This window comes from Pseudorca crassidens, chromosome 5 (genome assembly GCF_039906515.1).
Source record: "Pseudorca crassidens isolate mPseCra1 chromosome 5, mPseCra1.hap1, whole genome shotgun sequence".
Classification (NCBI taxonomy): domain Eukaryota; kingdom Metazoa; phylum Chordata; class Mammalia; order Artiodactyla; family Delphinidae; genus Pseudorca; species Pseudorca crassidens.
In genome coordinates this window covers 89374620-89386722 of record NC_090300.1, presented here as the reverse complement: position 1 = coordinate 89386722, position 12103 = coordinate 89374620, and the positions used below count along the sequence as shown (strand labels likewise).

General features: G+C 41.7%; 1 protein-coding gene across 7 annotated transcripts in view; it reads right to left on the bottom strand.

Annotated features, from left to right (window-relative positions):
• Positions 1–12055, bottom strand: part of CCDC191 (coiled-coil domain containing 191) — a 100267-nt gene extending 88212 nt beyond the window's left edge. For all 7 annotated transcript variants that reach the window (XM_067738849.1, XM_067738850.1, XM_067738851.1 and 4 more), the window contains exons 1-3: positions 11844–12055; positions 9346–9384; positions 5188–5329 (exon numbers count right to left, since the gene is read on the bottom strand). In XM_067738849.1, the coding sequence (XP_067594950.1) occupies positions 5188–5329; positions 9346–9384; positions 11844–11936 (274 nt within the window). In that variant the 5' untranslated portion in view covers positions 11937–12055. The remainder of the gene's footprint in view (positions 1–5187; positions 5330–9345; positions 9385–11843) is intronic.
• Positions 12056–12103: the final 48 nt, after the last annotated feature.

The window sequence follows — 12103 nt, the reverse complement described above, 5'->3', positions numbered from 1 at the left end:
TCGTGCCAGTACCATACTGTCTTGATTACTGTAGCTCTGTAGCATAGTCTTAAGTCTGAGAGCCTGATTCCTCCAGCTATGTTTTTCTTTCTCAAGATTGCTTTGGCTATTTGGAGTCTTTTGTGTCTCCACACAAATTGTGAAATTTTTTGTTCTAGATCTATGAAAATGCCATTGGTAGTAGTATAGGGATTGCATTGAATCTGTAGATTGCTTTGGGTAGTATAGTCATTTTCACAATGTTGATTCTTCCAATCCAAGAACATGGTATATGTCTCCAACTGTTTGCATCATCTTTAATTTCTTTCATCAGTGTCTTATAGTTTTCTACATACAGGTCTTTTTCCTCCTTCGTTAGGTTTACTCCTAGGTATATTATTCTTTTAGTAGCAATGGTAAATGGGAGTGTTTCCTTAATTTCTCCTTCAGATTTTTCATCATTAGTGTATAGGAATGCAAGAGATTTCTGTGTGTTAATTTTGTATCCTGCTACTTTATCAAATTCATTGATTAGCTCTAGTAGATTTCTGGTAGCAGCTTTAGGATTCTCTATGTATAGTAGCATGTCATCTGCAAACAGTGACAGCTTTACTTCTTCTTTTCTGATTTGGATTACTTCTATTTCTTTTACTTCTCTGATTGCTGTGGCTAAAATTTCCAAAACTATGTTGAATAATAGCGGTGAGAGTGGACAACCTTGTCTTGTTCGGTTCCTGATCTTAGTGGAAATGGTTTCAGTTTTTCACCATTGAGAACGATGTTGGCTGTGGGTTTGTCATATATGGCCTTTATTATGTTGAGGTAGGCTCCCTCTATGCCTACTTTCTGGAGGGTTTTTATCATAAATGGGTGTTGAATTTTGTCAAAAGCTCTTTTGCATCTATTGAGATGATCATATGGTTTTTATGCTTCAGTTTGTTACTATGGTGTATCACATTGATTGACTTGCATACATTGAAGAATCCTTGCATTCCTGGGATAAACCCCACTTGATCATGGTGTATGATCCTTTAAATGTGCTGTTTGATTCTGTTTGCTAGTATTTTGCATCTGTGTTCATCAGTGATATTGGCCTTTAGTTTTCTTTCTTTGCGACATCTTTGCCTACTTTTGATATCAGGGTGATGGTGGCCTCATAGAATGAGTTTGGGAGTGTTCCTCCCTCTGCTATATTTTGGAAGAGTTTGAGAAGGATAGGTGTTAGCTCTTCTCTAAATGTTTGATAGAAGTCACCTGTGAAGCCATCTGGTCATGGGCTTTTGTTTCTTGGAAGATTTTTAATCACAGTCTCAATTACAGTGTTTGTGATTGGTCTGTTTATATTTTCTATTTCTGTTTATATTATATAAACATTTATATATATTTATATAAACATAAATATATAAATATTTATATATAATATAAATATATTATATTCTGTTTATATTTTCTATTTCTGGCTTGCAGAGTTTCTGCTGAAAGATCAGCTGTTAACCTTATGGGGATTCCCTTGTATGTTATTTGTTGATTTTCCCTTGCTGCTTTTAATACTTTTTCTTTGTATTTAATTTATCATAGTTTGATTAATATGTGTCTTGGCATGTTTCTCCTTGGATTTGTCCTGTACGGGACTCTCTGCTCTTCCTGGACTTTATTGATTATTTCCGTTCCCATATTAGGGAAGTTTTTAACTATAATCTCTTCAAATATTTTCTCAGTCCCTTTCTTTTTCTCCTCTTTTTCTGGGACCCCTATAATTAGAATGTTGGTGCATTTAATGCTGTCCCAGAGGTGTCTGAGACTGTCTTCAGTTCTTTACATTTTTTTTCTTTATTCTGCTCTGTGGTAGTTATTTCCACTATTTTATCTTCCAGGTCACTTATCTGTTCTTCTTTCTCAGTTACTCTGCTATTGATTTCTTTTAGAGAATTTTTAATTTCATTTATTGTGTTGTTCATTGTTGTTTGTTTTCTCTTTAGTTCTTGTAGGTCCTTGTTAAACGTTTCTTGTATTTTCCACATTCTATTTCCAAGATTTTGGATCATCTTTCCTATCATTACTCTGAATTCTTTTTCAGGTAGACTGCCTATTTCCTCTTCATCTGTTTGGTCTGGTGGGTTTTTGCCTTGCTCCTTCATCTGCTGTGTGTTTCTCTGTCTTCTCATTTTGCTTAACTTCCTGTGTCTGGGGTCTTCTTTTTGCAGGCTGCAGGTTTGTAGTTCCCGTTGTTTTTGGTGTCTGCCCCCAGTGGCTAAGGTTGGTTCAGTGGGTTGTGTAGGCTTCCTGGTAGAGGGGACTGGTGTCTGTGTTCTGGTGGATGAGGCTGGATCTTGTCTTTCTGATGGGCAGGACCTCATCCAGTGATGTGTTTTGGGGTGTCTGTGACCTTTTTATGATTTTAGGCAGCCTCTCTGCTAATGGGTGGGGTTGTGTTCCTGTCTTGCTACTTGTTTGGCATAGGGTGTCCAGCACTGTAGCTTGCTGGTCACTGAGTGGAGCTGGGTGTTAGTGTTGGGTTGGAGATTTCTGGGAGAGCTTTCACTGTTTGTTATTACATGGAGCCGGGAGGTCTCTGGTGGACCAATGTCCTGAACTTAGCTCTCCCACCTCAGAGGCACAGGCCTGACATCCGGCTGGAGCACCAAGACCATGTCAGACACATGGCTCAGAAGAAAAAGTAGAAAAAAAGAAGGAAAGAAAGAAAAAATATAATAAAATAAACTTATTAAAATAAAAAATAGTTTACAAATTATTAGAAATAAAAAAATTTTTAAAAAAAGAAAAAAAAAAAGAAAGAAAGAAGAGAGCAACCAAACCAAAAAACAAAGCCACCAATGAGAACCAGTGCTAAAAATTATACTAAAAACAAACAAACAAACAGACAGAAATCTAGGACAAATGATAAAAGCAAAGCTATGAAGACAAAATCACAGAAAGAGGCATAGACATACACACTCACAAAAAGAGAAAAGGAAAAAAAATATATATATATATATATATAAAGAAAAAAGGAAGAGAGCAACCAAATCAATAAAACAAATCTAACAATGATAATAAACTCTAAATACTAAACTACGATAAACATAAAATGAAAAACAAATTAGATGCAGAAAGTAAACTCCAAGTCTACAGTTGCTCCCAAAGTCCACCGCCTCAATTTTGGGATGATTTGTTCTTTTCAGGTATTCCAGAGATGCAGGGTACATCAAGTTGATTGTGGAGATTTAATCTGATGCTTCTGAGGCTGCTGGGAGAAATTTCCCTTTCTCTTCTTTGTTCGCACAGCTCCTGGGGTTCAGCTTCGGATTTTGCCACACCTCTGCGTGTAGGCCGCCAAGGGCATATGTTCCCCGCTCAGACAGGACGGGGTTAAAGTAGCAGTTGATTAGGGGGCTCTGGCTCACTCAGGCTTGGAGGAGGGAGAGGTTCAGAATGCAGGGTGAGCCTGCAGTGGCAGAGGCTAGCATGATGTTGCAACAGCCTGAGGCGTGCTGTGTGTTCTCCTGGGGAAGTTGTCCCTGGATCTCAGGACCCTGGCATTGGTGGGCTGCATGGGCTCCCAGGAGGGGAGGTGTGGATAGTGATCTGTGCTTGCACACAGGCTTCTTGGGGGCTGCAGCAGCAGCCTTAGCATTTCATGCCCGTCTCTGGGGTCTGCGCTGGTAGCCATGGCTCGCGCCCGTCTCTGGAGCTTGTTTAGGCAGTGCTCTGAATCTCCTCTCCTCGCGTACCCCAAAACAATGGTCTCTTGCCTCTTAGGCAGTTCTAGACTTTTTCCCAGACTCCCTCCCGGCTAGCTGTGGTGCACTAACCCCTTCAGACTGTGTTCACGCAGCCAACCCCAGTCCTCTCCCTGGGATGTGACCAAAGCCCAAGCCTCAGCTCCCAGCCCCCACCCACCCCGGCGGGTGAGCAGACAAGACTCTTGGGCTGGTGAGTGCTGGTCGGCACTGATCCTATGTGTGGGAATCTCTCTGCTTTGCCCTCCGCACCACTGTTGCTGCACTCTCCTCCGTGGCTCCGAAGCTTCCCCCCGCCAGCCCCTGTGTCCGCCAGTGAAGGGGCTTGCTAGTGTGTGGGAACTCTTCCTCCTTCATAGATCCCTTCCCGAGGGGCAGGTCCCATCCCTATCCTTTTGTCTCTGTTTATTCTTTTTTCTTTTGCCCTACTCAGGTACGTGGGGAGTTTCTTGCCTTTTGGGAGGTCTGAGGTCTTCTGCCAGCATTCAGTAGGTGTTCTGTAGGAGTTGTTCCACATGTAGATGCATTTCTGATGTATTTGTGGGGAGGAAGGTGATCTCCACGTCTTACTCCTCCGTCATCTTGAAGGTCTCTCTGTACTTTAATTCTTGATGCCACCTTTCCCACTGCCTGGGATGCTCTTCCTCCATCACAGCTCACCTGGCTCTTTCTTGTTATTCAGGTCCAAACTCAGATGACTTATCACTAACTGACCATTTAGTTTTCGTTTTATTTATTCCCACTCTAGAATGTATACTCCATGAAAGCAAAGACTTCATTTCTTGTTCATAACCTGCTCTTCCAGTGCCTAAAATAGTACCTGGCACAGAGTAACAATTTAATATATATGTTGAATAAATGAAGAAACAATCTGAAAAACTGGAGACATAAATGATCCAAATGGAAATTGGCTTCCAGGACATGGTACCCTGGCTTTCCTCCTACCTCAGGGGCCGCTCCTTTCCAGTCTTCTTTGCTGGTCCCTCCTGATCTTTTCATCCCTAAACAGTGGGGTTCCTCACAGCATCAGTAACTAAAATACTGAATTCCAGAGGAGTAAATGTTTTGCAGAGGCAGGGAGGTGAGGTCAGCTTTAGACTCTCTTCATAAGGAACAAAGTTGATTTATAAACTAGTGGTCAGATTATCTATATGATAGTAGATCAAGTTAACAAGCTGCCCTCTGTGCCACAGGATTAATATCTTACACTTACTAGATAACTGTGTTATGTCAAAACTGCCTCTGGATGTGGTTCTACTTCAAGAGACAAAATAAGCCTTAAATGTAAACTGACTTGTAATATTGGAGTTAGAGTAAATTAGCTTCAGGGAAGTAGAAACAAAGAAAAATTAAGAACAAGAGAAAGAAAAGCTTTCATTTCATACTTTGAAATACATTATGAGTTACACTTTAGTAAGTTGTACTCCAAAGAATTGTTAACATCGCAGCAAAAAATGTATTCTCTTACCTTCTGCATAGACTTCATCATGATCCTCTATTTGCTCAGGTGTTTCCAAATCTACAATTTGGTTCCAAAGCCTTCTGGATAAATCTGAATTTCCAGCAGAAAATGCTTTCGAAACTGCAAATTCTGAAGCTTTCTCCACTCTCTTTAAAAAAAAGAAAAAATCCACTAAGATGACAGCTTTCTTCAGGGTTAAAGAATTTCTCTCGTATTTAAGAATCTGGTTTTCTACCAACTACCAAGATACTTTCATTTTTCCATTTTTAAAGGAACTCTGAGGTTTAAACATCCACCCTAAATAATTTCATTCATTAAATATGCAATTAATTACAGTATTTTACCAAGTTTTAACAGGTGTTCACAATGTTTATATTTGAACAAAAGGTAATTTAAGCTTTAGATAACTTTTGTTTAGAGCATTAGTAATGGGATCCTGACACCTGGATATTTTATTTTAAAAAATATGTAATATTTTATTAGTTTCCATGTCACTAGGACTTGCATATGAATATGAACCACAGGCAGGTAGCTACACTTCCTCAAATTACTACCTCTGAAAGGAACTTCCCATCATATATTAGGGAAACTGTAAGTTCAAAAAAAGTGGGATAAACAGAGTCATTGAACTGCAGTAATCAGGAATATTTTAACTCAACAGTGAGAATCTAGTAAAAGTATGGCCAAATTCACAGGAACGGGGAAGGGGTTAGCAAAGGTGGTCAAACTCCTGGTGTTTTGGTTTACCTGCATGGTATAAAAAGTGTATTTTACAATTAACCCCCGACTTCACCCCTCACCCCACAAGCTGGTTTTTCTCCATGCCTGTTGTGTTCCTAGCCTTCCAACTCAGGTAGTGACAACTCTATTCTTTCAGTTCATCAGGACAAAAATCTTGGAGGCCTTCTTGAATCCACTCTCTGTTATCCCACACATAATCTGTCAGGAAATCTGTTGACTCTAATTTCAAAATATATCCAGAAGATGACCCCTTCTTGTTACCTCCAGTGCTATCACCCTGGTCCAAGGCACCACCATCTCCTGACATGTTTTCTGGAATAGTCTCCCACCATAGCAGGCAGAGAAGCCCTTTTAAAATGAAAGCCATCTCCTGTTAACTACACTCAAAACCCTTCAATGGTTCCCTAGCTCCCTCAGAACAAAAGTCGAAGTCCTCATGACATACTCTGTGGTCCTCCAACATCAGGCCCTTTGTGAGCTCTCTAAGCTCGCTGGCCGCTCCTGCCACTGCTCACTCTACCTCAGCCACTCTGACTTCCTTGTTTATTCCTCCTTAAACGTGCCAAGTGCATTCCCACCTCAGCCTCTGTGCTTTCTTCCCCTCTGACTGCTCTCCTCCAGAAGGCTGTACTACTCTTTCCCTTCCCTCCTCAAGTCTTTACTCAAATGTCACCTTCGTAGCAAGGCCCGCTCTGACTACCTCTTAAAGAATTGTACACACCCTCCTCCTGGCTCTCTCAGTTTCCCTCAGCAGTTCTGACTTTCTCTGTAGCACTTATGACCTTATAACGTATTTTATCGTTTATCGTCTCCCCTAACTCGAACATAAGCAGGGATTTTTGTCTTTTTCATGCGTGAAACCCCTAGCACCTAGAACAGTGCTTGGTATATAACAGATGCCCCATCAGTGTTTGTTAAAGAATGACTACGTTAAAGAGTTATTCAAAAAAGCCACACTTTCCCATAGTTTATGTTGTTGTCTGACCTATTTTGAAAATGATTTTTCCTCATGCCCTTCGTGGAAAGACTGGTAGTACAACTGTCAAAACCTGCCATGGGCTTTGCCTTTTAAACTCTCAAAGGTTTCATATACTAAGTTTGAATTAGACAGAAGCACAGGAATAAAGTTGAAAAGGCAAGGGTAACTTGAAAAAGATGTAGAAAATAGAACATATGGGAAAAGATATGAATCAGAAGAAAAATGATCTAATCAGGGTTAGAGTCAAGAAAGTATCATTTACTCTTTATGAGGTCACTCTGGAGAGATCTGTTTCCCACATTATCTTTCCATATATGTCCCCCTCTTCCATTTTGAGTGAGTGGTCCACTCAAGTGGATTTGGAAATCTTAGTTCTAGAAGTTGTAACAGTTTAGGGTACACCCAGAGTTGGAATATATTAGGGAATAAAATCAGACAAGAAGACAGAGGAGTGAACAGAGAGGTATTAAGAGAAGCAAGAGGGGGGCTTCCCTGGTGGCGCAGTGGTTGAGAGTCCACCTGCCGATGCAGGGGACACGGGTTCGTGCCCCGGTCCGGGAAGATCCCACATGCCGCGGAGCGGCTAGGCCCGTGAGCCATGGCCGCTGAGCCTGCGCGTCCGGAGCCTGTGCTCCGCAATGGGAGAGGCCACAACGGTGATAGGCCCGCATACCGCCAAAAAAAAAAAAAAAAAGAGAAGCAAGAGGAAACAGTGTCACGAAAAGGTAATGGAGGAGAGAATTTCTAGAATAAAAAAGTGATAACTAGAATAAAAAAATGATAACTGTATCAAACAGACCTGAAAAAGTTTGAGGACAAAGAATGGACCACTGGATTTACTCGGGAAGTCATTTATGACAACTTTCTGTGGAGTGGTAAGAAGTAGAAACTGAAGGAAAATAATTTTGGACACAAGAGGATAATAAAAACACAAAGGCAAGGAGTCCAGGCTATACATCCAAAGATACTGGAAAGGAAAAAGAAATAAGTATGGCAATCAGAATGGTGAAATGAGAACTTCTTGATTTTTTTCTAGATGGGAGATTTGAGGGTATAATGGAGAAAGCTACTGCAGAAGTTTTAGAGGAATGATAAAATCTAACCAAGTCAAGCTGGCTGACAGCTGCATGAAAGAGGAAAATGGTGCAGAAAAGTCACAGTAGAATTTTATCCTTTTATTTTACCCACATCTTCCCCTCTGGAGGAGACGGTGACTAAATGTACAATTAAGCCCTGCAAAGGCTTGGCATTCTGACTTTCAACACTGACACGCAAGCTGAGCCTGATGGAGACTGAGAAGTGGGCTTCCTAGAGGTTAGCCTCCATGACAGTGGACCCATTTTACTGTCTTCTAAGTCAGGCCTTCTGCAGGAGCCAGGAAGCTTCCCTGGCCCCATTTATATGATCGCCCCACGCCATGAGCTTCCACTGCATCCTTAATTCTCCCAACAATTTAAAGTAAGTTGTTTAGCCCCCCACTGGACTATAAACTCTGGGAGGGCAGAAACTGTACCTGCCCCGTGTACTGTTTTACTTCCGGTGCCCAACATAGTGGGCTAGTACTTGGCAGGAACTTAATAAATACTGGCTGGATGAAAAAATGGTTAACAGTGATTATATCTGTCCTAGGTTCCACCTGGCCTGGTGCTCATAATGCCTGTCAATTTTGATAAGTAATAGCTCTTCAAAATACTACCAGGCAGAAGGATATTTTCCCAGGAAGATATTGCATGATTTTGAAACAGGTGGTGCACAAATGAGTATGGCAAGCTGCCAAAATGACACTCGGAGGCACGCACCAGAAGTGGTTTAATGGTACTTTCACCTTAAATGGTACTTGGACTCAAAAATATACGTCTCAGGCCTGGAAGAGACCTCAGAGGTTATCTAACACAATCCACCACCATTCGCCACCCCCACTCAACGCTCAAACATATTCCTCATTAGTCCTAGCATTAAGTGACCACTTAGAACCCACTTGAATACCTCTAGTGATAGAAAATCCATCTGTTTATAAGAATGCCCACTCCATTTCTGGATTGCTTTAGTTACTAGAAGATTCTTACTTGTGATGCATGCATAGCTTTTACCTATTGTATTGGTCCCACAGGTCAATGTAACTACAGTACGTTCTTTCCAATTAACTGGGGAAAGCCACAATGTCCTCTCCTAAGGCTTCTCCTCCCCTCCTCCTTTAATCCTCTTCAGATGATCCTCATGGCATTTGAAAGGGATGTCTACCTGTTATCTTGTCATTCATGCTTTTATAGAAGCCACAAAATCATGAAAATGTACTATAGTACAAAACTAAGGCAACATATATAGTCACACGGGAATGAAAACAGCAAAATATACGCAAAATGGAGACTTATTAGTATTCCTATTCCATCTGACTATGTGTGACTCTTAATTCTCTTTCTATCTTAATTATGAAATATCCTTACCTTAATCCAGTGTTCCACATTGTCAGGGTCAAACACAGGCTGTAGAAAATATATACAGAATATTAGTACCCAGCAATGTATCTATCAACTTTGCCATTTTAATTTGTCTTTCTGGTTGAAGCCTGTGGACAAGCGTCCTTTAGTCTTTCCCCAAAGCATTGCATTAGAAAGTTCAGCAACAAAAAAAATACAGAATGCTGGTAGGATGAAGAAAACACGAAGCCTTCTCTGGCACAACTTCTGACTGCTTTATCTTTTACTTAGGCCCATCTCCAGATTCTGATTTAATTGGTCTGGGGTAGGGCCCATGTGTCAGTATTTTTTTAAAGCTCCCCAGGGTTAAGAGCCAAGATAGAGGAATGCTACATATAATATTCCTTATAAAAACCCAAATAAGCACTGATTAATTAGCCAGGTTATTCAAGTGTCATGGAAACAAATCTGCTTGGAGAAAGGTGTGCGCCTCTCCCCAGACCCCCCTTTTCATGAGTAACTTGTATTTACCTAGAGCAATTGTTTGGTCCAATAAGAAATGGGGGGTAGAGTGAGGGATAACCAATCTTCCACTGTTTTACAGAGCAAAAATAAGGCAGAAATCATATAAATTTCTACCCAGGTCAGTCAGATATTAATCTGAAATTAGAAATCAGACCAGTAGGACACCTGCTTTCTTCACTCTCTGTTAACTCTCAGAAGTTTGCAGAATTCCCTCTAATAGCAACTTAACAAATAGAGGTATTTGCTTTGCTAATAATTCAGGTGGGTTTTTCAATAAATAAGGGAATATCTAAACGAGCATGCTGACACATACAGGAGGGAAAGGTATAACACTATCATTCACTTATATAACACTTCACCTACAAAGCACCTTACAGATAACTAATTAATGCAGCTGTACTGCTGAATAATTTTGTCGCTGCAACAAAGAAACAGCTGATCCTATTCAAACACAATTGAACCTCAAGGATCTCTTGTTTTTTACCTTTCTATCCTCTAGGTAGTAACAATGAGCACTAGCAGCAAAAACTTTCCTTTTGGGGTCCCCAAAACTGTCCCCAGTTTTTACCTTTCATCATCAAGTTTATACCCATAACCTACTTTGGATCCACTCTATTATGGAACTGGTACAACAGGAGCAGACTCTGTTTCCAAGTCTCTTTAATGCTCCAGTCTGCACACTCCAGCATCTGGCGCAAGATATTCACCAAGTAAAGTATGTCCAGTGCATTATTTAGCTGGTATATTTAGAATAACCTGCAAGCACAATTGCCTAGGGGCCACAGAAACGCCACATGTCTACCGAATATTTTTTAAGGAGGGGTAACTTAAGGGTGAAAACAGCTGTAAGCTGAGAAGTCCTCCATTTGGTACTCCCATTTACATTTAAAGCATTCATTTTTGTGACTGTTAAAAAAAGTAGTCTGTGGGGCTTCCCTGGTGGTGCAGTGGTTGAGAATCCGCCTGCCAGTGCAGGGGACACGGGTTCGAGCCGTGCTCCGGGAAGATCCCACATGCCGCAGAGCAGCTAAGCCCATGCGCCACAACTACTGAGCCTGCACTCTGGATCCCGCGAGCCACAACTACTGAAGCCCAAGCACCTAGAGCCCGTGCTCTACAACAAGAGAAGCCACTGCAATGAGAAGCCCGCGAACTGCAACGAAGAGTAGACCCCTGTCGCCACAACTAGAGAAAAGCCCGCGCGCAGCAACAAAGACCCAACGCAGCCAAAAATAAATTAATTAATTAAAAAAAAAAGTAGTCTGTGTAAAGCACACTCCGTGTGACTGTGACTTTTCACATGTCATTTACACGTTTCAAGTTTACAGTGGGGTTATCAGTTTTCCATGTCTTTGGATGCTAATGCATCAAAGAAGGTGGCAAATATAAAGAGGATCTATTTTTTGATTGTTTCTACAATTTAGATTTTCAAGTGAATCAAGTATTGATATAGTCAATATGCACTTGCATTTCTGAGTTCATTTTAGATACTTTATGTAAAACTAGAAGGGGAGGAATATGAGGCCGAGGACTTAAGGTGAAGATCTTACCCCTCCAACAAAGAAGTTTCCTATGATTTGCAAAACATTAAAAAAAAAAAAAGAAGAAGAAGAATGAAAGAAAAGAAAAGAAAAAGAAATTAAACCGTGTGGGAACATCCCTAAAACCAGGAGTGGTGGGGAGCCGGGATAGCTCTCGAATTCTCTTCACCGGGATGGGCACTATCAAGACTCTCCGGTTTTTGAGAAAAGCGTTAGATGGAAACAGTTCTTCCACGACGCTGCCCATCAAAGCCGTAAGGTAACCAAGCCCCAAAGTTCCTAGGCCCCCTTCACTTAGCGCAGTGCTGGCTCTCAGTGGGTCATGGCAGGAGCGGACCAGGTAATGATGCCCCTGGGGCAAGAGGGAGGACGCGCAGGTGGGGCTGCGGCTGGCCTTAGGGCCGGTCCCCGCCTCCCCTCCCCTCTCCTCTCCAAGAGCTCCCGATAGGAACGGATCACCTTGGTGAGACTCGGCTTCCTTGTAAACTGTTTCCATCCATTCAGCCCCGACCTCTCTCTTGAGGAGGTCCTTTCCTGGGGCGCTACAAGCATTTTCCAGGCTCAGGGCCGGACTTCGACCAAAGCTGAAACAACCGCTCCTTTGCCTAGACTGCTTCCGGGTCTCCCTGGGAGTTGTAGTTCCTCTGCCCACAAAGACTGCAGGTGTGGGGCGCCGTCGAACCACCACTCCCAGGAGGCTTTGCGCAGGCGGAACGTGT